Here is a 26,896-nt window from a genome sequence, read left to right on the forward strand (position 1 = left end):
GAATCTTTCTCTGATTCCTAGTGAAACGTCACCTCTCCTTTTTTGAACTATTTCGTCTGTGCCTCACATAACATACTTACCACCATCTACTATGTATTGTGGTTGTGATGGACTTCTTAGCTCCCTGATGAGTGCATACACTCCCCAAATACAGTACACGGTTCTAATTCATCTTTCTGCAGCTCTTTATATTTACAGGTTACTCTACTCTACACATAATAAATTGCATTTTAGTGGGTACTGACAAAGTAACTGTTGAATGAATAAATTAATAGATGAACTCATCAACCAATTAACAAGTGCTTTAAAATGACAGGAGGGGCGCCTGGGTGGCTCAGTTGGTTAAGCGGCCGACTTCGGCTCAGGTCATGATCTCGCGGTCTGTGAGTTTGAGCCCTGCGTCAGGCTCTGTGCTGACAGCTCAGAGCCTGGAGCCTGCTTCAGATTCTGTGTCTCCCTCTCTCTGACCCTCCCCCATTCATGCTCTGTCTCTCTCTGTCTCAAAAATAAATAAACGTTAAAAAAAAAATTAAAAAAAAAAATGACAGGAAAATGGAGTAAGAACTGAGAATCAAAAGTCAAATAAGGTAGAGGCTCCCTTCTTCGGGAGGTTACATGTCTTAAATGACAACTTAAAGGCAAGTCTGTTTCCCTGGCTTTATTATTTTCACCTAATGTATTTCTCCTCTGAACTACTTATTACAAATGCAATTTTTTAAAAACCTGATAGTTGTATAATTCCACGCCCCCCCCCCATGAGAATCTTAAGCTCCCTGAGTTCATGACTTGCATGTCCCCTGTTCACAAGCATACCTCCAGACTCAGCTGAGCACCCTGACACAGCGAAGGCTCAACAAATAGTTGAATAACTTGCAAACTAGTTTTACATCAGGTATTCAAGGAGTGACATTAGAAGGTCTAACAATTCTTTAAAATGTCCGTAACACAGGTGCCTGAGTGGCTCAGTTGGTTGAATGTCCAACTCTTGATTTTGGCTCAGGCAATGATCCCAGGGTCGTGGGATCGAGCCACCTGTCAGACTCTGTGCTGAGCAGGGAGTCTGCTTAAAATTCGTTCTCTCTCTCCCCCTGCCCCTCTCTCCCACTCACACTCTCTTGCTCTCCCTTTCAAAATAAAAAAGTAATAAAATAAAATTTTCGTAATACAGAACTCATAAAAATTAAATACAGATAAATGTCAACATGGGAAAATCCTTGTGATTTCATCTTTTAGTTTTCAAGTTGGGGGTAACTGTTACAACTCAATAAAAAGAAGACTTTGGGCTAAAGAGAATTCAAATGCTAAAAACTCATTTATCTTCAAGGTTGCATCAGAACTCGGATTCACACAATATACTTGTCATACCCCAATTTCTTGGACAATTGCTTTCCTTAAAGAAAAAGAATAGCCCCAAGCCCCGTGCTATGGTTCTTCTTATCTTTCACATAGAATGTACTATTATATCTATTTACAGAAGGGCTAAGCAAGGCAGTCATTTCTGAAAAAATGATGATTAAGCCCGACAATGACTCATACATAGGCCTATTGATTATATGAAGCAAAATCAGCTTTTGGGTGGCAACAATAACTAATCTCCTGAAGGCTGTTTCTTGGGTTATAGCCTGACATGTGGCTACGAGTCCTCAGAAGTCAAACATTTATAGAAAGGTAGGTTTCTGATAGTCTTAAAAACAAAACAGAACCAGGGCACCTGGCTGGCTCAGTTGGTAGAGCATGCGACTGTTGATCTCTGGCCTGTGAGTTCAAATCCCACGCTGGGTGGAAAGATTACTTAAAAATAAAATCTTTTGGGGCATCTGGGTGGCTCAGTCAGTTAAGCATCCAAATCTTGATTTGGGCTCAGGTCATGATCTCACTGTCCTGAGAGAGCCCGGCGTTGGGCTCCACCCTGAGCATGGAGCCGGCTTAAGGTACTCTCTCCCTCTCTCTCTGTCCCTCCCCTACTTGCATATGTGCACTCTTTCAAAAAAAAAAAAAAATTTTTTTTTTTTAAATAAAGTCTTTAAAAAACAAAAAAACCCACAGAACCAAAAAAGATTATTTCACACATATGTTTTCATTAGCCAAAAAAAATATGTATACAACTGTCTGATCAAGAATTACAATGTTTTCCATAAAATGGTGAATAAATTTAAGCACAGTGGTTAAGAACCCACACTTAAAAAACAAAAACAAAAATCTTTTATAAAGGAAAATCACATGCAAATGGAGACTACAGGATAGTGAACTACATCACTCAACTTTAAGCAGCTACCAACTGAGGGCCAACCTTGTTTCACCTGCACCTGGCCCACTTTCCCCCAACCCCTTGTGGATTATTCTGAAGCAAATCCCAGGCTTCATACCATTTCATTTATAACTATTTCAACACATCAAAAGCCATAGACTTTGAGGCAGATAGACCCGGTGTCAAGTCTAGGCTCTACCAACTAATAGCTGTGTGACCCTGGGCAAGTGACTGAACTTCTCTGAGCTTGTCTTCTATCTGCAAAATGGACGAAATGAGATAAGGTACCTGAAGAATGAAGCCTAGCACTGGCCCACAGAAAATAGTTAATATGGCAGCTGCGGTTTTTATTACTATACGAGCATAGAAAGGCAGGACTCTTTCTGACTCATTTCCAATGAGCCCCACAAAGGACAAAACAAATAGCAAGTATTCCCATATTTTAAAAAGAGATACTAACCTCTCTATGCTAAAGTTACAGAGGGACGAACAAAAACTGGTGATTTATGACCCCCCTCAGCCCAACAGTGACCTCCAGGAGTTTAAGGAAAACAAGTCCAGAAAATCTCTTTGGATAAAACTGCAGTGTTATGGGGTTTCAACCACTCTCCATGGCGGAGGGGAGGAACTACCTTCTGGTCACCATAAACCAAGAGAAAGGGAATTTTAAGAGAGTCCCCTAGAGAGTGTAACCTATCACCCTTAGAAATTGTGGGGTACAAAGACTGGTGACTGACTCATACCTGATAAAAGCCCACCAGCGAGAGGCAGGAAGGAGCAGCCTGTGGTAGCTGTGTGGAACTTTGCTCTGGAACAGCAAAGAGGACCCCCACCCCTTCCACCCCCAGTGCTGGCTTCCCAACCTGAGGCAGGCCGGGGATGGGGAAGGGAAGATTTACTTTTTTAATCAAGTTCAAAGAGGACGTTTTAGGTACTTAAAAGAGATTCTTGTAATTTAAAGTGACATAAAAATTTAAAGAATACCTATTATATAAGATAGGTGTGTATGTGATATGATATTTATAGGTTATATATTCCATCCAGAAACAATAAAAGAACAGACAGAATGAGTTCAAAGGGGGAACTGAGAGAAAAAACTAAGCTGTTTCCCATGGTGTTCAGCATCTTCCATATAATAGTTACATTATATGTTCAAAAGCCCAGCAAGAGCAGAGAAGATGATGAGCGCCATCATACAGATTAATGAAATGTAGATATTAGCACAAATAATAAATAGTAACAAGTATATAATCAACTTAAACCATACCACTTCTAAACAGAATAAAATTTCAAGGCATATTAGAAAAGCTGTTCTCTTTTCATCTCTTTTTTCATTTAATTCTGGTGAGTAACAGCAGCCAAGCAATGCTTCCATCAAGGATTCGACCTACTTAATCCTAGAGAATGAAACAGGGAGGAGGAAGTAAAAGTTGCTTAAAACAGGACAGAAACAAAAAGGGGGGATGATCATGTGGCCCAAAGGGTACTGATCCAGGGAAAGAAACTCCATGTGCAAGGTCCTGCGTTAAGCGCTAAAACAATACTTAAAAGGACAACATAGGTTTTCTGCCCTTAAAGGAATTTGGATTAGACATACAGCAACAGCAAGAGAGCAGCGTACACAGTCTTTCAGAGGTGGGGAAGGGGTAAGAGAAAGAACACAAACTTGAAAACAGCCAAAGGCCCAGTAAAGAATCCCTTGGAAGGCTACTATGAAGTCACTCAAGGCAAATTCATGATTCAGATCTTACAAAAACAAAATAAAAATTCAGATTGTAGTCATTCCATTATAATGAAACTTTCTGTAGATTCTGAAGCCTTGCTACATTGGTTTTGAAAGCTCATTCCAGTTAAGATCAATATTTCTTTGGGGGAGAGTTATTTGGAGAGTTATTCATTACTTTCAAACTATGGAGGCACTCAACAGACCTTTCTAATAAAAAGTGTGATTGCATTTTGAATTATAAGTAGACACAAATTCATTTTTGGAAAACATTCAATGCCACAGAAGAGCTATCCCCATTGAAATCACGGGGTATCCAAACACACAAGACTCTTCAATGGCAATAATGGCGTCCCTGTGCCATCCACCTGGATAAACACAGGTTACAACCCTCATCCGGAGCTTGTGTTCCCCATAGCTTATGGTGGGAATTCTAGACAACCCAGCTCTGTCTCAGAACTAACTAACTAACCACAACCCAAATCAGCCACAGAACATGTTGTGTACAGTTTATAGAGGCTTCCCACTCATTTTCAGCAGACAGACCTCAAGAGTGTTACCTAAGGTTTCTGTTGCTATCAAGACACAGCTGATAAGACTATTTCTTGTCAGATGGATAAAGATGTAAAGTTAAGTCTAAATTTCACTTCTCACCTACTAAAACTATTAGAGTAATCGATTACCATGTAAGTCGACACAAGCAAATTTATTTCTGGTTATGCAATCACAGAACTGATTACTTTTCAAATAAAAATTCAGAGAACTAGATTACTCCCCAGAATAAAGAGTAGCAACTATGTGCCTGAGGGCACGCCCACACACACACATGGGTTTTTTTGCCAGTTTTCCATCTGGAAACCATGATGTAACAGGATAATCGCAAATTTACTCTCATTGTTTAAATCTATGAATAACGCACAGATCATCTAATACAAACAAGAAATTAATTGTGACATGTAACTCAAGTTCAAGTCACTTATAGTAGGTTGATCTTTCAAGGTAATTTTTTACAATTCAAGAAACCTCTTAAAAGTCAAGAAGAGGGGTGCCTGGGTGGCTCAGCTGGTTAAGCATCTGACTTTGGCTCAAGTCGTGTTCTCACCGTTTGTGAGTCTGAGCCCCACGTCGGGCTCTGTGCTGACAGCTCAGGGCCTGGAGCCTGCTTTGGATTCTGTGTCTCCCTCTCTTTCTACCCTCCCCACTCTCACCCTGTCTCTGTCTCTCAAAAATAAATTAATAAACGTCTAAAAAAAAAAAAGGGCAAGAAGAAATAACATAAAAGACAAAGCAGCTTCTTTTCTACCTATGAGTTAAGAAAGACTGATTTTTTTCAAAGGTAGTAGCTCTGCAATTTTACAAGCAACAATCCTTCGAAATAAAATACAGATGGCCTAAGCCAACTGGATTAATAAAAAGGTATCTTTCATTTAACCATAATTCATTTTGATAATTATTGTCTACCTTAAAAGAATCTACTTCAAAACTGATTTTCTGCTTCCAGGATAGAAGGTGATATGTCACACAGAAGTCAAAGAAAAACCTAGGAATACCTCTAGGAGGGACAAACGTTGGAGATGGGACTCTTCCTTTCAAGCCAATGACGTCAAGTGGCTGTAAAGGGAAGAGCTTCCTTACTTTCTCCTTCTTATCCTCAAGTCTGAAAACCTACACCTAGAAGTATTTTACCTAAGGACCAAGGAACAACGAGACTCCCCAGGGAAGAATAGAAGAAATGACCATAAAGGATGGACAGTGACTTTTAAATAAATGTGCCAGAACTAATCCATACAAACGGATGCTGCCACCTTCAAATTCATTACTTTGGAAATTACATACTTAATCCAACGATACTGTTATAGTCACTTCGGAATTTGTTTCAGAGCTCAAAATTTTCCACATCCTTAAAACCAGGAAATGTTTGTCTCTTCAGGTTAGATTTGCAATAGTCAAAGGTCCTCAGAGTAGCTGTGCTGTTGTTTGGAAAGTCTTTCTTGACCTCCCAAGTCCAGGTTCTGTGCCCCCTCCCCGTGATCACTACATCCCCCAGCAGAGCACTTCTCACTCTATAATGGAATTGTTTACTTGTCATCTGTCGCCCTGGCAAAACTGTAAACTGCATAGAAACAGGGAACAGATCTTATTATTATTATACCCACAATCCTAGCATAGTGCCTAGAAAACTGCAGGCTTCCAAGAAATACTAAATGATGCACTCTACTTTAATACGAACTGGTCTGGAATCCTGTGTACCTTCTCCACTGCCCCTCCCAGCAGCTCTCAGAAAAGAGTGTATCTACAGAGACGAACTATTGCTTTTTATACTTGGCAGGGAGAAGTGATTGGATTTGATGATCTTCATTACTGATTTATGCATAGAGAAGCAAAAATCATGACTACATCCTCACAGACTAAAAACATAACTTTTTCCCTCTCAAATCTGCAAGCACAGGAGTATCTTACCTAGTTGCAAGATCTTTATAGTGTCTCTGTAAGCTTTCATCACCAGCTTGAAGTGGCGATAAAGTGGGTAGCATAAAACTCTTCTTCCAAAAGACACCAGGATTTCATGAACATTAGTCCAAGTCTGTGAAGTATAGTTTAAATAAGTAATCATTTCCATATTACATAAATAAAAGGACACAACGAAATATGAAACTACTCTCAATTAAAAACTATAAGTTCGGATCATCACAAAGCCATGCAAGAGAGAAATATAAAACCATGAAATGAGATTCTTTTTGTACACCTTACAATAAAATATTTAATTGCAGTCCTTGTAATTTCTCATACTTCATCAAGGTATCACAAATGCTCCTTAAAAATCACATATGCAGCAGGAAAGTTTCAAAAAGTCCTTTAAGAATTACAAATATGAATCTAAAACACATGGTACTAACAAAATACAGATGCACATAAAAGACACTGTTAAATGATATATGTTTCATGTTTTTGTCCTTTAGGACCACTCAAGATGGTGTAGATGAAAGATGGAGAACTCTTTAGTGAAGTGTGTTCACAGTCTCCCTCTTCTACTTTTTCTTTTTCTTCTTTTTTAGTGTTTAGGGCATGAGAAAAACATGGTATTTATTTCAGTAATTTGCTTTCACTTATCAAAGAGAAAAGTGCTTTCTTGAAAAAAGTATTTTATCTTGAATAGTATCAAACTGAAACCATCAGCAATTCAACTTACTGAAAACACTAGACGAAGGCAATTTTGCACAAAATTGTTTTTTAATTGGATTTTGATTAAAACTGTATGAAAAATGTAACCCATATATAAAACTTAAAATATAAAAGTAAAACTAAGGGAGCAGAAAAATTTCCATGTATATTAATCCTTAACAAATGAGAGATCTGATTAAGAATATTGAGTATCTCACAAAGAACAGTTTATACCTAAAAAGAACTATAAACTTAAAAAATTCTACCAAAAACTAATAAAAATTTCACATAGCTCTCAATAGCTCTGGCAATTCTAAGTTATCTCAAAATCAATAAAAATTTCAAAATGAAATCATATATAGGTGAATTTATTCATGTAGATTTTAATAAAAGAACTATGAAACTCTGCAGTTACTGACTACTTTGTTTTCAACATCAGTAATCGATGCCATTATTACCAAATCCAGTTTCTCCGTTATATGCTGATCACGGCAATAAGTAGAACTCAAATGAAGTCTAGGGAGCAGTGCTCCTCCATCTTTAACATGGATACGAATCCCTGGGGATCTTGCTACAGGTTCTGCTTCAGTGGGTCTGGACTGAGATTCTCTAACAAGCTCCCAGCTGAGATGCTGGTCAAGCCATTAGTCCATGGAACATTCTCTGGAGTAGCAAAATTCTCTAACAAAGCTGAATGTTTCAGTTCCTGTTCCCATCTTATCTATTATTTAAACAAAGTGATGCCATGAAGGGCGCCTGGGTGGCTCAGTCAGTTGAGTGTTTGGCTCAGCTCATGATCTTTTGGTTCGTGAGATTGAGCCCCGTGTCGTTGTCAGGATCTGAGCTGACAGAATGGATCCTCCTTGGGATGTTCCCTCTCTTCTCTCTGCCCGTCCCCACCACCCCGCCCCGTGCACCCATGCTTTTTCTCTCTCAAAACAAATAAACTGTAAAAAAAGTGATGCCATGAAACAACCTTGATTTTATAACTTACAATGTACTGTATCTAGGATTTTTTTTAATGTTTATTTTTGAGAGAGAGCAGGAAACAACAGAGAAAGAAAGGGAGACAGAGAATCTCAAGTGGGCTCCACACTGTCAGGACAAAGCCCAACTTGGGGCTAGAACCCACAAATGGTGAGATCAAGACCTGAGCCAATGTTCAACTGACTGAGCCACTAAGGGGGCCTAAACTGGAAAAGCAAAAAACTAATTGACTTAATTGATGATGCAACTGTTAGTTGTGTAAAATGACACTTTTTTTCTTTTTTACATGCTAGCTTTTATTATTTTACATGCCAGCCCCCCAAGTTCAAGAGTCACATGCTCTACCAACTGAGCCAGACAGGCACCCCTAAAAACTTTTTTAAATGTTTCTTTCTTTTGAGAAAGAAAGCGTGTGTGTGAGTGAGGAGGAGCACGCTGACAGCGCAGAGCCCGACGTGGGGCTCGATCTCATGAATTTTGAGATCATGACCTCAACTGAAATCAAGAGTCGGACACTCAACTGACTGAGCCATGAGGTGCCCTTCTACTTTGAACTGCTGTTTTTACATTCAACAATTTGTTCGGAGCCAGTAAATTTTAAAATGGCATCCTCTGATATTTTTGATAAGATCTACAAAACGATTTACTGGGAAGTATTTATAAAAGCAATGATTACTATACTAGAAGAGTTATCAGATCTGACCATACTACTTGTAGGACCTTGGACAAGTTATTTAAACTCTATGATCTAAGCTTCATCATCTGTAACATAGCAGTAATACTTATCTCACAGACTGACTGGAATGAACAGGAGAGGTAATACATGTAAAAGGCTATTATTAGCACAGCTTTTGATGGTCAGGAAATGGCCCCTAGTAGAATTATCACCTAGGTTTGCTTCCCAACTTTGAGCTCTGAGCCCCAATACTCACCAACTTACAAACGCTGTTCTCCTTCTCCCAAATGCTACAATACCCTATCTAGCTTCATTAGAAGAGTTACAAACGCAATCAAAATTTTATTTAAAAAGATGGGGGGAAAAAACTTGTATAATCAAGTTTCCACTTTAAAAAAGTTAAGGAATTGCTTGAATTACCCACAACAAACTAATGGCGACAGAAAAAAGAACTTTCTAAACAAACAAAATGGCAAGAACTGCAAATGAAAATCATACCTCAAACCAGCACAGTGTGGGACTCAGTTTTCTAATGTTCCATGCAGACTCAACCTTCATTTGTTTTGGAGAAAAGAGCAGTGTCATTTTCGAGGTAAAGTCATTCAAAAATAAAGTAAATATATCCATTCACTCAACCAGTGTCTCAGTAGTACATACATAAGAACTAAGAAGCGTCTGTGGCTGAGGAAAAATAATTGCTTTGCAGAAGCTATCAAAGGCAAGTTTCTGCCTACTTTCCTTGGGATTTCACAAAGTAAAGCTTTTCCACTGATAAGAGTACCAGAACATAAGAGCAAACAAGCAGGGGCTTTGAAACTAAAACTTAAAGCAAAGTGATGTTTGCTCAATTACTGTCCTTCTCAACTAACTTACCCAAACATTCTGTAAGTAATCTGCCAAAGGACTCAAAGATAATGCTGAAGGGCTGACTGTGGCACTTAAAAAGATGCTCGGAATACGGCCTTTCAGAGAAGGCTTGTGAGAGTAAGTGCATTCTAGAGAAGGTCTTGAAGTTGCAAGACTTCGCGGCATCAAACATGCAAATAAAAGAATCAAAAATGGTCAATTTTATCAGGCATGACTGAACACACTCACTCATTTCCTTAAGCAATAATGTGAAGTACTTTTTTCGTAAAAGAAAATATTTTCTCCAAGTACAGTATCCTTAAACGATGAACGGAAACAAAAACCATTTCCAGCTATAGTGGGCCCGTGACATACTCATTAATATTCATTTGGGAGTCAAATGCAAATCCCAAGAGTCACCTTTGAAATTTTCAGAATCCTAACAACAGAAAATTTGGCACATATCAAATTCTGATCTTAATACTATGCTAATGCTGTGATGGTGAGAAAAGCAGATTAAGTAATATACATCGTGACCCAATTTAAATACACATACACACGTACACAATGAAAAACTGAATGAAGAGATGTATCTCCTTATAACAGTAGCTATTTCTAATGGCTGAGATTATGGGAAATTTTAATCATTTTTTTCATACCTATATTTTCCTTTTATACTGATAGGAATTATCTGCATAATTTTAAAAAAAAGGAGAGCATATGCTCAGCTTGAAAACAACTCTTGAGCAAGTACAAATATAAACAGCTGCAGGGGCACATGGACTGGAAAGACTTTTTCAGTCTTCAGCCTTTTTTAAATGTATGATCACTGAAATAGGTGAGAAAGACGTTAAACTCTTCATTTATACAATCAAATGTGGATCAAGAAGAGATACAAAAAATGTTTATATTATTAAAACAAGACCATTTAAGAAATAATGTTCTTTACAAAAGGTTTTACTTTTACAAGATTTCTTTAAATAGCAAAAAAGATAGGATTCAGGTTTTTCAAAATGTAATTTACATGTAATTTTTTCAGAAGCATACATACTATATAAATTGAGGGACACCCGCAGAAAAATGCTCAGATTCCCTTTTTTGTAAAATAGATATACCTCACATCTGCTCATGGACAGCTTGGCCAGAGAATATAAACGGGTATGGTAAAGTTCACCTCTTGCCAATGTCAAGTGTCACATGGAAACAGCCCTCTTTGAACAAGTCCTCTCCTAAAGAGATGAGCGTTCAGGATATCCTTTCTCTACCCTCAGCTTGACTGCCCCACTCCACCATGTGATAGACACTGATGCGCAGAGAGAGAAGGAAAAAAGAACAAGCCAGCAATATGTGCTCACATCGGTACCCACCACTAACACGCACGTGCAGCTCTGCCAGGAGCATCCCCCAAATAAATCATCCCAACAGGGCTTACTCTCCACAGGAGTGATGCCTTACAGTTGATTTAGTCTGCTCACGTATGCCAACATGCACAGACACGTGTGCACTTACGTTCTTCTCTCCTTCAGTGACACGAGTTTCATAGCAATATGCCAGAAGGATATCAATCAAACTGTAGTACACTTGGCGAAGAGCTCTCTTGTCCAGTAGGTAAGATTTATTGACAAATTTTCGCAGCTGATATTTCTCTTCTTCAGAAAAAGACACTAGGAAAAAAATGCATTTAAAAATGAAACACTCCATTCAGTTTTGCAAAAAAAAAAACCCAGTGCGGAGGATTTGTCAAAATTAGAACTTCGATTATAGAAACTGAAATAAGAGTAATTTAACTCTGAATATAGAAGGAACTTTTAAACTAGGCTTCACAGTTTTATTAAGGGCTGTGCATCTGCTCAAACCCTAGTAGAGCTAAATAAAGGAGAAATGTCTAAACAGTATTTATTCCTTACTTCCGGGATGCCCCCTCTTTTTGCTACACTGTCCTGTATTCAAGGCATCTAAATGCCAGAGCTATTGACTTTAAAATTCAGATAACACAGTTTGAGAACAGAAAACATAATGGCTAAATAAAGCACTCTGTAAATATTCATTATCCATTTTGAAAGTTCTATACAAAAGAATAGGAATATTCCCATATAATAGGCAATGTTAAGGGCAAAGTATCTATTAATATCTTTTAGACACAAAGTATTACCTACATAACACACAAATGGGACCACATCACACATATTTGACTTGTGGGAAGGCAGTGGTTCTTTTCAACAGTGTGTCTTTTCTTCTCTGGCTTTCACCCTGTCTACATCTTCAACAACAGCCTCCCCCACATTAAAAATCTAGTATATATCATTTCATATTTTTCTCTATAATCATGTAATGCTATACAGACACATAAACATATACAAAGGAATTTATATGATCCTCCCTCCCCCACCCATAGAATTCGATCCTTTTTTTCCACCTAGCCTACCTCACTGAATAACTCTGGCAAATCTCTCCAAGTCAACTGGTACTTAGCTAATTTTTGTAAAGGCGCAGAATATTCCATGGTGTGGTATGCTCTATCCAACCACTCCCCCTACTGATGGGCATCCACTATGCTTCCAGTTTTCTGCCACTGCTAGTAAGACTGCATAAATGTCCTTACCACACATCCTTGGATACTGGGAGGTTTTATTTCTATAAAAGAGATTCCCGAGAGTAAATTCACTGGGTTAAAAAGTGCATCTGTTTTTTAAGAATACTTTATTTAAAGGCTACAACTCTCCTTTTTAATGGCCCTGGATACAAGTTCTCCTTCTACACCCATCCCTCCCACCCAGCGATAAATATCATAGCTTTTCCTACTCATTTCCATTTTAACAGATAGGAAGTGACTGTAGTATGAAGAATTCTAAGAGGAGACACAGTGAATGTGGGCAGAATCTGTGACTTGCTTCTATCCAAAAGAATATGGCAATGGTGATCAGACAGTCACTGTCATGATTATGTCGCTTTAAAGAACAGACTGGAGCCAGAGACTCACCGCTGGTTTTGAAGAAATAAGATGCCATGTTGTTAGAAGGCTGTTTGGCAGGAGAGTGTGGGGGGCTGTGAGATGTGAGAGTAGCCTCCAGCTGACAGCCAGTAAGGGCACTGGGACCTTAGTTCTACAGACGCAAGAACAGAATTCTGCCAACCATCAAATGAGCCTGGAAAAGAGCCCTGAGGTCCAGAAAAGAACATAGCTACCAACACATATGAAAAAAGAAAAGAGAAGATGGCCATATTTATGTACACCCTGATAAGACCCTGAGCAGAGAACCCAGCTAGCAAACTCGAGTCCTAAGCCATGGAAAATGAGTCAAATTTGAACTCTTTCTAATTTGTGGTAATTGGTTACACAGCAAAAGAAACCTAATACAATGATATACCACTGTTTACTGCGGTTAGTATTTTTCTAACTGCTAAACTTTAAGCATTATTTTATAGGTTTGCTGGCAACCTCTGAATGAACCATTCAATGTGTTTCACCCACTTTTTTCTATTGGATGGCTTGTCTTATCAAATTTTTAAGAACTTGCTGTTATAGATATGAACCCTAGTCATATCTCCAAATCGACTGTATCTCTACTGACTTTGTTTATGGGATCCTTTGCCACTGATTTATCTATTTTTTTGCGTGTAGCCAAATACGTCCATCTTTAAAAAAAAAAACAAAAAAAAAACAAAACCAGATTCTGGATCGACAGTCTCTGATAAGTTTCCCCAACTCCTGAAATGTACATGAAACCTCTCATCTTTTCTGTAAGATTTACAGTTTCCTTTCTAAAATCTTAAGTTTTTAATCCATCTGGAAGCAATTTTTTCATGTTTAAGGATTCTGGTTAATTCCAGGTAAACAGTTAATTGCACCAGCACAGTTTGGTCAGTAATCCATCTTTTCCCCACTGTACAGAACTATTAGCTTTGTCAAATAGATCTGTTGTTTTCTTACTAACAATTACTTCCAAGCATTTTCAGCTTTAGTGACTTGTAAATACAATATTCTCCCCCCCCCCCATTTCCAGTAATTTTTGATAGGACAGAGAAAAGCTATTTCTTTTCACAAACCACCTTACCCAATATTTGGCTGCCTTGACTAAAAAAAAGCGAAGTACTTAATGAATGCTAATAGTTAAAAAAAAAAAAAAAAAAACCTTTATGTCTACATTGGTAAGGTAAGCAAGTATATAAGGCTGAAGTTCTTTCTAACTTTCCTCTGATGTTTACAATATAGACAAGCTATCGTCAAGGATCTATTTTCTCACATTTAAAACATGAGCATTTTCTGGGGCTCCTGGGTGGCTCAGTAGGTTAAGCATCCAATTTCAGCTCAGGTGATGGTCTTGTAGGCAGTAAGTTCAAGCCACGCATCAGGCTCTGTGCTGACAGCTCAGAGCCTGGAACCTGCTTTGGATTCTGTCTCCCTCTCTCTCTGCCCCTCCCCAGTTCACACTCCCTTCTGTCTCTCAAATATGAATAAACGTTAAAAAAAGTTTTTTTTTAAAACAATATGAGCATTATCGGTTATTATCATATATACAAAGTAAAATGCATCTTACCTTAAAGCAAGATTTACAGAAAGAGTAAGAAGTAACAACATAAGTGTACTCAGTTCCTAGCTAGTGTAAGTAAAACATGGCCTGCTACTTACCTTAGAGCGATTTCTTTTTTTTTTAATATATGAAATTTATTGTCAAATTGGTTTCCATACAACACCCAGTGCTCATCCCAAAAGATGCCCTCTTCAATACCCATCACCACCCTCCCCTCCCTCCCACCCCATATCAGCCCTCAGTTTGTTCTCAGACCTTAGAGCAATTTCTAAAGAAACTTAAGCATCTAGATATTTTAAGCTACCTCTAAAAAAAAAGGTTGTCAACCTTTTACCTTGCAAAGTAATCTTTAATTCTCGTTCCATGCCCTATCAGACCATTAGTTTCAAATTCACTTAAAAAGTTAGGCTCAATAAAGAGGAATATTTTGCTTCCAGTTCCAGCGGTTCATACTAACGTAGTTCAAAACAAAGCAAAACAAAACAAAACTTTAAAAGGCTCTCTCTTCAGGTTTTAGAATTGCCTGTCACATTTAGGTAAGGACAGGCTAAACTGCTAACCAAGAGACCCCAAAATACAGTGGCTTCTCTGAAACAGAAGTTTGTCTCCCACACTACTATTCTGAGTGAATGATCCAGGACTGGTGAGGCATCAGCATCTCCATCATATGACTTCCAACTATGCATCTAAGAAAGCTGTTCCAGGTTTTTACCATTTCCTAACCAATGGGCAAGCAGCCTAAGACGGCAAGCTCCTTCTTTCTAAACACCGGGGCCAGGGCACACACCACTTCCGTCACTTCCCATCACCCAGGACTTAGGCACAGGACCACGCTGAGGGCGAAGAAGGAAAGCAAAGGGAGTCAACGGGGCAGTCACTAGCTGCATGCTCACATGTCTAGCTCCAACTCAGGAAGCCCCTGAGGGGAGGAAGACTAAAACAGACACCAGGTGACCGTGATGCTTTTAGGAGCCCAAAAATTAAGTTGCTTTTTAGTATTCCCAAATCACTCTCTTACTAGCCAGTTACCCCATCCCTTCTATCTCTGTTCAACAAAAACTGCCCTTTTGCGGGGCGCCTGGGTGGCTCAGTTGGTTGAGCGTCCGACTTTGGCTCAGGTCACAATCTCGCGGTCCGTGAGTTCGAGCCCCGCGTCGGGCTCTGTGCTGACGGCTCATAGCCTGGAGCCTGCTTCCGATTCTGTGTCTCCCTCTCTCTCTGCCCCTCCCCCATTCATGCTCTATCTCCCTCTGTGTCAAAAATAAATAAACGTTAAAAAAAAAAAACAAAAAAACTGCCCTTCTGCTCATCACAACTGGACAAGGCCAGAAGAGAGAGATTTCCTCACACATGCTGGGCCCTTTTCACATAGTTTCCCAAACCCACTTCTGTCCTCTCTTAGGAGCCTTAACTTTAACATGGCTTCTTTTTGTTTAAAGGCTTCCTTCCAGCCATTTTACACTCTATCCTCTGGGGGAAAAAAATCTTAAGCGCAGTTATTGGAAATTACTAGAAGCAATACCCCTATACTCATTAAAATTTACTTAGTGCAAAAAACCAGATCTTGAAATATATTTATGTAACCATTTTTTAATGATGTTAGAAATTCTATGTTTAAAAAGTATGAGAAGAAACAGGAAATATATTTGCACAAGTGCTGCTTACATAAATGACAACGATGGGAATGCATTTGCTTAATTTGCTGGCAGCAACATAAAGATATGTGTATACTTTTAAACTTAATGCAGGTAGGTGTCAGGTGAAGCATTCTTTAAAGACTGGGATTTGGAAATAGTATTAATAAGACAGATAAACTGGGTGCAGAATGTCTCATTGAAGGGCTAATGTGAGGATCCCTTAATTTAAATAGAAGCTCTCAGTTCAATTAAAGCAATCAGATTTAAGGAAAATATAAGAAAGCACATATTCACTGCATGAAGAACGTATACCTAACAAAGTATTTTAGTCCCCTAGTAATTCATAAGAAGGTTTGAGACAGTATTCTCATAGGTATAGTTTTGAGATGTTCATTACTTCAGCTAATAGCAAAGTGCCAGGTGTTCATGATGATATTATCTCACTTGAGAAAAGCCTTTATCCTAGTTGACTAATAAGGACTTCTGCTTCCAGATAATTCTAAATCATAAGGTAAGCATTCCCAGAACCATTTAATAATACATTTACTCATCTAAATGTTTATACCTTCATTCTCAAGTAATCACACCTGTATATACACTTAATCGTTTGTAAAGACTGACCTAGGAACTATAGGTTCTGATGTTCCATTACCCACAAGTAAGGGCTTCTGCATAACGTAAGTCACTTTCCAAGACCGTGTATGCAAGAAAAGCCTACTTGAATGTACTCACGAATTCTTGGATGCCAGGTGCCCCAACCTTTCCTTAAAACACACCACCACCTTTTTCTGAACGTTTTCAAGTCCATTTTGGCTTAAATAGCTCATTAATAATACACAAATGCATTTAAATTCTGAAATTCAAGCAAAGGAACCAGAGATGATAAATAACAATATTAACAAAGTAGGAAATCACTAGAGAAACCAAAAGTCTGAGCTCCCCAAGGCCTTTTTGATTAGAACTGTAAATCACATCACCCAAAGGGGAACTTGGGGAGGTTTGCACACAATCAGGTCTAACTAAGCAGCGGCAATGGAAATGACTACAGATGCGGTGCCAACAATACTTGGATGATTGCCACCATGAGTAACATTTGTCAAGCATTTGTATGACTAAGCTACACTACAAAGCAGCCTTGCTATACAGTTCACAACATTTCGGTTAATTATACTTCTATAAATAATCTACAGTCAAACAAAGGCAGCGGAAAGCTCAATTCATTTGGGGAAGACACTGGTGCACTAGCATGATGCAAATGGCCCGGGACCACCTCCCAATGTTAAAAAAAAAACCCAATCGGTACATGTGAAGACTGCAAAGGGGCTCCCATCAAAATGGAAAGTGACCTTCTTAACTTCACTTTGAACATTCTCTAGTTGTGTTACTTTGAAATCGTCCCTTCTCTCTAAATCCCCCTCCCAAATATCTGTCTTCTGTGGGGCAACAATTAAATAATCCCTGATCCGGCTCCTCTCGGAGGAATGCAAATCTGTCTATTATATTGTATACTTTCTGGAAACAGATCAAGGGAACCAGAAGAAAATGTGCTGCATTCAAACCTTTAGCCTAAATGGGTAGTCCCGCAGCGCTACAACTTTCAAAGCTGACACTGACAGTTAGCTCTACAAACACTGGAGAACTCACTGGTGCCAAACAGGATGTCCCCGCTAGGAAGTTCATTGACTAAAAATGTTATGTGGTGTCACACCATGCAACCATGTGCCAAGATTCTTGGGCTGAGATTAACCACGGAGAGACAACATGGGAAATGTGGTAAGTCCATCCTCATGAAACCAGAACTCAGCAGGAGCACAGCATTTAACACTTCCATTTACAAGCCTTTGGGGAGGAAGACTGGGATCATTAATAAAAGTCTCCATGTTGTAACTCAGGCCTTGAATGAAAATCATAGGAATCATAAAATCAAAGGAATCATAACTGAGGCAAAGACAGGGAGCAAAGTTCACCATCTAAGGCTTATCTGGAATTCTAAACAATCTAGCTTACTATTTTATGATGAGACTGAATCAAAGGTAGAGCCCTCACTCGCACTGCTGTATCTGCCTGGCAACACCCCACTGCAGTAACACAGAAAGGAAGGAGGCCAGGGAGGCAAAGAACAAAGAGGAAGTGGAAGGGAAAATACAGCACGAGCATGCTCCTTGAGTAGGCTAAGGACTTGAAAGTTTATTTCTTGGTTTATTTTTTTTTTTTTTGTCCATATTATCATCTGGGTGAACACACTTCAAAACATTTTCACAATTCTGGGGACCTCCAATACTTGACCAAGAAAAAAAGAAAGAAAGACAGGGGCACCTGGGTGGCTCGGTCAGTTAAATGTCTGACTCTTGGTATCGGCTCAAGTCATGATCTCATGGTTTGTGGGATGGAGCCCCCCATCAGGGTCTGTATTGATAGCACAGGGCCCGCTTGGGATTCTCTCTCCCTCTGGCTCGCTCTCTGCCCCTCCCCCATTCACATGCACGTGCTCTCTCTCTCTCTCTCTCAAAAATAAAAAAATAAACATTTTTTTAAAAAAAGAAAGAAAGATCTCATTAACAAAAAACTTCCCCCTAAAGCTTCATAAATGTACAAAAATTTTAATTTCACAGAGAGGCCATTCAATTTCTGGCACTCCCACCATTGATGTTAGTCTACAAAAATAACCTCTAACATTTACAACATGCTAGGGATTTCAAGTACATCATCTCATGCAGTCATCAAGACAACTCTATGTGGTAGGTATAAGATTTCCACAGCAACCCTGCCAAGTTGCAAGATCACACAACTAGCCTGTGATGGAGCAAGGTGTTAAAGCCCGAACCCCATCTTTAGCTTATATTCCACCCTTAACCCTACTTGGCACATTACGAAAAGTACTTTCTGTACAACAACACAGAGCTCAAGTTCTTCTACCTTAGATCACAAGTCCTTGCTATTTTTAAAGGTGATTTTTAAAATGAATCACCATACTAGCTTAGCAGGCTACAATTGTTCTCTAAGCACCAGTCGGGATACATGTCACAGGTGGAATGAAGATGAAGGGACAGGAGAGGCAGTGGTTAAAGGGAAGAACTAGTCTAATCTTCTGTTACAATTACACACAGAGAACTAACTCAAAGGCTGGCTCTCACAGAAAACAGGACCTAGAGCAAGCTACAAAGGATCCAAGTGAAGCAAGTTCGAATTTAAATCAAAGAAAGGTAATGCCTTTTCTTGATTTTTAGGGCAACTAGCTCACCCTTGTGGACAGAAAACTTAACTACACAACCACCAATTTCCACCTGCACCACCTTATCAAAACACTGCACCAAATTTGGGGAAACTGATTGAGACCAGCAGACAGCCTTGATGATTTCAGAGTGAGCAGACATTTTAAGCAGACCTACGTGGCATATACAATTACCTATCTCAACTGTGTTAGCAATCCTCTACCTGAAAATGTGTCAATATAATGTGGGAGGTCTCTGAAAGATTCTTAAACTCAAATCAAATATAAAACCAAGGATTTGTTGAAAAGAATGTAACAAGAGCCATTATTTATAAATGAGTTTCTCTACTGCAGTAGTCAATTATAAAAGATTAAAGCAGCAGTTTTTCCATCTGGTAGAAATCACCTAAACTCTAACAAAACCGAACTACAAAAATACTTTGTACAGTATTTATCTCTTCCATAAATATTTACCAAGAACTTAGTATACAACAGGCACTCTGCTAGACAACAGAAATACAGCAAACGACAGACGACCGCGTTACTATGTAGAGAATCAAAGTACTGTTAGGCAATAGACTTGCAGCTACTTCAGACTGAGTGGCCAAAGAAGGTACTGCAAAAAACTGTAGACAACCCAAATGTCCCATCAGTAATAAATAGCCCAAATGTCCATTGATCATGATAAAAATATACAACAGAATACCAGGCAGCTATTAAAAGCTCAGGAAGAACCCTAAGTGCCCGACATGGAAGAGGTACAACATGTGCTACACGCTGGAGAAAGTCAAGAAAGAACAGAGTGCGTGTGAGTCTGTTTATAAATTTCTTACAGCTAATATTCAGATGTTGGTATATGCACTGAAAAAACCCTAAAACTGTTAAGAGTGATTACTGTTTTTTAATACAGAAATAAAAGCCAAATCAGTATACCGCAAAACATGGGCCTTCTACTCTTGATCTATCTGAAACTGTTATAATTCTAACATACAGACGTAATATCATGAAAAACTTGGAGAGGACATATCCAATTCAATCAACAGACAAAGGGAATGAAAACTAGGTCTTTTCCCACCGTTGCTAATACTCAAATGCCCTTACTACAGTGGAATGTTCAGATCTTTTAAGCAGATTATTCAACTATTACAGATGTCCTGTGTGTTCATGTCCCTAAATTTACTTAAAAAATAAAAATTTTTAAAAGGATCCCAATGATTCAACTATACTTCAAAACACTGTTCCAAGACCAGTCTAATTATCGAGTAGCATTTTCCAGTCTGGGGTGAAGACTCCATTTCCAAAATTAGCAAACCAAAAGAATATCTTCCCTCCATGAAAGAATTACAACTGTGTGCTTAGTAACAGGGAAGACGGGAAATAAATGAGCCTAATTTTGAGTTGCTTACCTAATGCAGCATGATTTTCTTGCTCCTGACTCTTTCCCAAAGAGGCCATCATTTTTGAATATATGTCAGTCCACCAAGGATTATACTTCAAAATCTGTTCAACAGCCTCATCTTCAAAAAAGTCAGCTCTGGAAAGAAAACAGTCAACGAGCTTGTTACATAGAATTGAGCTGAGTTTCATTTTTCTTTTAATTTTATCTTAACTCCTTACGTTTGGTATTAGAAACAGAGATTGTTAATTCAAAGTACAGATCAAGGAAATGAGCACTGTGTTCACTTTCTGAGTGGTCACTAATCACCATAAAACGAAAGCTGGGGTCAGACTAAAGGGATATATGACATTTCTGCTCTCCTCAGAAACAAAGTGGAGAAAGGACCAGTCCTTCCCTTGAAGGCCCACCCCCGTACTGCACTGGCATGGAATGAGGCAAATCTGAACACAAAATGGACTGAAGCACTGAACTTGGGCTAGGTTTTTAAGTACCACCTGTTCTGGTAAGGTTACAATAAAGGAAAGAATCTTTTAATTCTACCAAAGGAAAAAAAAATAATCAAAAGGAAATACGAGATACTGCACACCCACCCACCCCCCCACACACACCATTTATTAGCATGCGCCCTCATACTTTCTACCAAGATGCAATTTCTCTTACTTAGCTCTGCTAGTCCTAATAGTCCCTTGGCTTAAAACTATTGGAAAAGAACAAAGCAACATTTGTAAAGGAGAGAAAATTAATTTGCGTGTACTTCACTTTCTGGGTTTTAACTTGCAAAATAACTGCTACCTTCAAAATAGGTTCCTGGAGGACATTTATTCAGAAATTCTACCACCTTGCATTCAAGGCTGAAAACTGGTATTCGTGGGAACAGAACAACAAAAAAGTAGAACTCATGGTGAAAAATTCATTTATATGTCAGTTAATTAGAAACTCAAGGAATTGGTTGTTTTCACAGGTTGATTTTCTAGCTGATAGTTTTATGACCTGAAATATTTTTTCTTTCAACTGAGATAATGAAATCTTTCTAAAATTAGAAACTGAGATAACTGAGTTATTAACTGAGTTAATTTCTGATTAGAAAATCAGATAACTTACTGAATTCTTCATACATGCCAAGCACTACACTAAATACTTTTCACCCATCACTTTCTTAAATCTTCACACCATCCCCATAGGCAGGGGGTACTACTAATACTCCCATTTTACATGGGTGGAAACTGAGGGTCAGAAAACTTGTATATCGTGGCCAAGGTCAGAGAACCAGTAAGAAGTGTGGCCAGGATCTGGACCCAATTAAGTCTTACTCCAGAATCCAAGCCATTAACCAATATAAACATTCCATTTTTATGCTTGAGGAAATAAAAGTACATATGGGACAAAACTGAATAGCAATGATCTTGAAATAGTAATTGTCAATTATCAATTTTTGTCAGGTACATGACAGATATTTCAAAAAGATAAGTACTACAAGTAAACAGCTAAAATGCTTTAATAAAAGTCAACAGGAAGTACTGACTCTGCCCTGTGCCAACAGTAGTACTGACTCCATTTTGGGCACTGGAGTTACACGGCTGATAAGAGACATGCAGTCAGGGTCCTTACGGAACTTACAGTGTCATAGGAGGGCCCAGCAGTCACAATATAAGTGCTGTGTAACTACTATGACCTAACAGTACGAGCATCTATGGCAAAGTCAAACTGGGATGACAGGGAAGGTCTCTGAAGCCAACAGCTGAATGACAATTAACAGTTAACTAGACTAAGACAGGTGGGAGAGAGTATTCTGGCTCCAAGAATAGGTAGCAAAGGCCAGGAAACAAGAAGGCACGTTTAAGGGGGCAAAGGGGAGTTGAGGATAGCTGAAAACAATACGCTGTAGTGACAACAACACTGTAAGCCGTGTCCAAAAAATCTAGTGGATTTTTGTCACTAAAACCAGCTAGACACTTAAAACCTTTTACATATGGGTCTCATATCAGTGTGCTTTGGCCCACTGCTCTCACTGGTCTGGAACATGGTCTAGGAGCAAGCCCCAGAGCACAGAAATCATGGAGGCCCGGAAGGGGGTAGTAGCAACGGACATGGAGCAAAGTGGATCTGAGCTACAGTCAGAGGCTAGAATCCTTAGGATGTAGACATAAAGGGGGCCAGGAGTCAAGGTCTATATCCAGCATTCCAGCTGAGACAGTTCAGTGGACAACAGTGCCCTCTGACGAGACAGGAACACAGGGACACGAAACAGAATAGCTGGAGACTTCCGCTTGGAACAGGCTGAGTTTGAGACATCCTTGCAGGACATACAGAGACTGGTGCAATAGGCAGTTAGCCACACAAATCTGATGCTCAGGAGAGACACATGGAATCGTGGGCATTTAGACAGTGACGGAGGCCAAGGGAGAACACACAATCACCCAGAGAGAACTTGGGAGAATGAGAAAAAAGGACTCCACGTACTGGAGGGCTGACGACACTTAAGTCAAGAGTTGAAGAGCCCATCTAAAATGATTCTGGGTCTCCCTAGAAGAAGTGATGGGAAAAAAAAACAAAACAAGACCTTGTAAAATCTACCACTTCCACGCCCTCCCTCTAAAAATTTCAAAATGTTTAAATGACTCTTTTGAGTAAAATCTCACTGATATAGTCCCAATAGTTGAAAATGTAATGGCTTATCCTTTACACTGCCCATGGTTCAAGAGTTTTGTGAACAAGATCTGAAGTTGACCAATGTTCTACTTTCCAAAATGAATTTATTTTCAAGTTTCTAAATGTCATTCACTCAATGAGCATTTACCGAGTGCCCCATGAAAATGCAGCATCAGGGAGATGAGGATCAGTAAGACACTCCTGACCCTTCAGGGCTCCACAATGAAATGGGAATGGATACAAAGAGAGAATATTGTAACATCAAGATGATCTGTCACTTGGAAGCCCTGAGGATCAGGGCTTCCTCTGCCAGTCTGAGAGGGGGTGTGCCAGGGGTGACACCGGAGCCCAGTCTTAAAAGATAAAAGTTATCCAAGCCAGGTGGAGCAAGGGAGAAAACAGCTGTCACAGGAGTATCATGAATACAAAGTGTGCAAGAAGTGGCGTGGTACAAGCAGAGAAATAACTAAAATTCATTACTGCTGCAGCGTACAGGGTAGACAGGGACAGGCAAAAGAGAAGCTCCAGACGTAAGCACAGTCCAGATCACAGAGAACTTTCTACACCATGCTAAGGAGGCAGAAGTTTATATACTTTAATTGATAGAGAACCCAGTGAAGATTTAAAGCAGATGTTCACTTTCAGTACTTAAGACATGATACTGGTGGTTTTATGGTTGATAGATTTGCAGGAGTCCAGGCTGGAGGTGGATACACCAAATACGAAGTCATGAGACTGCTGCACTAAGCCAGACATACAGGAGGACCAGAAAGAGACTGAGTGAAGGAAACAGCAAAGAGATAAATGGTACCACTTCTGGATGGATTAGAAGTGTGGAGAAAGAAAGGAGTCGAAGATAAATCCCAGGTTTCTACCCTGAGTGACTGGGGTGAAAAATGGTACACTCCCCCGAACAGAAAATGCAGGAAGACTTTCCAGGTAAAAATGATGAGTTCAATTTTGGACACTCAGCAGAGGAGGTCAGCAAATACCCAGTCGCTCTCCAAACCCTTAACAACATGACTTTTCTTCAGAGCACTTATCACAATCCAAATCTTGTCTCCTTCCCCACTAGAAAGTAAGCCCCATGAATGCAGTGACCTTGTGGTATTCACACGAATCCTCAGTATGTGTGACTCTGCCTGGCATGCAGTTCATTCAAACTGGGATTTGTTGAACAAATTAGTGCATATGTGAAAGAAGAAATCGATGAGATTTTCCTCTAATGCTTTTTCCTAAGCTTGCCATTTTGAATAAAGAGCCATGCTGGAAGCAAGTGATCTTCTTCCCAGCCTCATCATTAGTACTCAGAGCCTTGACATTCCTCAATTAATCCAAAAGCCACATGAGTGTATCAAACTCTTAAACAAATTTACAGCACTGAAAAGTTACAATTTAAAATGGCACCCCAAATGCTAGGGATCATTTTTGTACCTCTTCTCATCTCACAGATATTTAGAATGCTAAATATGCTCAAATATGCTAAATATGCTCAATTCTTCTATTTTCTCCCAAAGAAGGACATAGGCAGATTTATGAATTGGTTCAGGTAAAAGATATGCTGACAATTAAAAAAAACAATATGCCTAGGGAAGGAAAGAAAAACCACTCTCGGCAAGAGAAAAATGAAAACTTGGCTATGATAGGCAAAACAGGAAGGCCTATTAAAGAATGTTTCCAGATACCTTCAACAAACTGTAGTGTAAAAATAATGCCCAAAAGGAGTTACAAATAGCAAAAAATAGACAATCAAAAACAATGCATGTTTATGGATCATCTGTTATATGCCCAGTATTCTGCTGGGCTGCAAAACACAGAGCAAGGAATAACATCACAGAATGGCCTCTAGATTTTACAACACAAGACCTAAAAAATAATTATTATCCTAAGTCATTTATATGTGCCTTTGAAAGGTATGAATTTTTCTATATACTGAATTTACCTCACTGTGTTCTGCTTAGGATAGAATTAAAATTAGTTTTCCTTAAGCCTGTAAAATATCAGACACCGTGACGAGACATCACGACCAGTAAGAAGTCACACAACTTGAAAGTCTCATATACTTCACAATGACGTATATTATGTATTATGCATGTACATTACATTCACGTACATAAATGTCTAACATGATACACGCAATGTATTATCTGCATGGTAGGTAAAAATTGAAGCAAACCTTTTCCTCCACTGTATTAACCATTAAGAACAATTTAAAAAGCACTGAGCTAAAAAAAAATTTTTTTAATTGAAAATTTAAAAGAATTTTACTTGGACTTCACTAGCATTAACACATCTGGGTGAGTCAGTCAGCCAATATAAATAATGGGTAAGAAGTAACACAAAAACTACAATTAGCCAAAGTCTTACTGTTACTGGAGGAGTCACAAAGAACCTTTACCGCACAGCTCCCACTCTCTGACCTGCCCATGACTAAATTTAAACCACTCGTGTAAGAACTCTTCTTTAAATAATGGAAAGAATAGCTCATGCATACTATTAAAGAAAATGAGCTTCTGGATAAAGAAACACAGAAGATGGAGAAAAATAAGGGCTGCATATAATATCACACTGCTAACTATAAATTCCAATTTCCTAATTCTCTCAGGCCATGTCGTTATTCTTCCAGTTTTAGAAGAGAAGAGATAGGCAGTTCTTCTAATTAAGCTCCCTCCCACTTGAAATTTTACTCTTGTAAAGCTCATTCTGTTTTCATGCTGGCCCGAGAAATTTGCTGACAATGAAATTTCCCACTTTAAATATTCAGCATGATTTTAAATAGGTTTCTTCAAATTACTCTTCAGTGGACCTTTAAAGCCACAATTGGAGAGATAAAGGTAATTAGAAATGGCAATATAAATGGAGCTGAATCTCTCAGATGTCCTCCAAAATATAACATACCCTGCTCTTACCCAGTTCCCCCTAGGATGTTGAACAGTTCTGACCATTTATCACTACACATCACTCAATGCATTTGCACATCACAAGATATATTTCTGCCATTCCAATTAGTCTCCCACTGTGTCACAGGAGATAGAATGTTAATCACAAGAGTAACAGCAGTTAAACTGAAATAGTGTACATGAAAAGGAAATACAAAATGACAAATGGAAAGACTCTTTTCAAGTCCTGACGGAGCCACTTAGTAGTGGTATGACCTTGGGCAAGTCCCTTAACCTTCTTTACCCAACTGTTGTGAAAACGGATTTAAATAATCACTTGAGAGCACTTGATAAGCTGAAAGCACTATACAAATATAAGGGAATACGATGATTACAGCTGCATGTATAACGGTTTAGAAATTGTTGGCCCAGAGCTTGGGAAGAATAATAATTGAGGCCTACATCAACCTAGGACTCACATCCTAAGAGAACTGAGTATCCACAGAAGCCAGGTGACAATCCCTTACTTGGAAGAAGTACTGCTTTTGTGGCCAATGAGAGACATCACAATGCTCAAGTGATTATTTACCTATGCATCAACTAGGTAAGTTTGTTAGGCAAATACAAGCCTGCAAGTGACACATTATGGCAAAAGACACAATTAAGGCAGATGGGAAATACAACAAAACTTAAAATTAGATCTTATTTATACCCTACTGCAATGAACAATTATTTGTTAATTAGACTCAGATCTTCAATTACAGGTGCTCGGAGATGAAGTGTTGGTAAAACCCTGGATCAGCCAAGAAATGTAGTAAATGTAGATTCAAATTCTTAAAAAAAAACTGAAACATCTTTTCATTTACATAGACCATTAATTACAACAAAAAGTCTACTGAGAAGAACTATAAATATTCTCACGAATGCAGTGTTCTACTTTTAAGCCT

General features: G+C 38.8%; 1 protein-coding gene across 1 annotated transcript in view; it reads right to left on the reverse strand.

The window, feature by feature from the left end:
* The window catches only part of SHQ1 (SHQ1, H/ACA ribonucleoprotein assembly factor), a 100,862-nt gene that overhangs the window by 56,121 nt on the left and 17,845 nt on the right, over positions 1-26,896 (reverse strand). The window contains exons 6-9 of the mRNA XM_019428446.2: positions 20,429-20,556; positions 11,152-11,306; positions 9,295-9,348; positions 6,432-6,555 (exon numbers count right to left, since the gene is read on the reverse strand). Of these exons, the coding sequence (XP_019283991.2) occupies positions 6,432-6,555; positions 9,295-9,348; positions 11,152-11,306; positions 20,429-20,556 (461 nt within the window). The remainder of the gene's footprint in view (positions 1-6,431; positions 6,556-9,294; positions 9,349-11,151; positions 11,307-20,428; positions 20,557-26,896) is intronic.

This window comes from Panthera pardus, unplaced genomic scaffold (genome assembly GCF_024362965.1).
Source record: "Panthera pardus isolate Hobbes unplaced genomic scaffold, ASM2436296v1 HiC_scaffold_8, whole genome shotgun sequence".
NCBI lineage: Eukaryota > Metazoa > Chordata > Mammalia > Carnivora > Felidae > Panthera > Panthera pardus.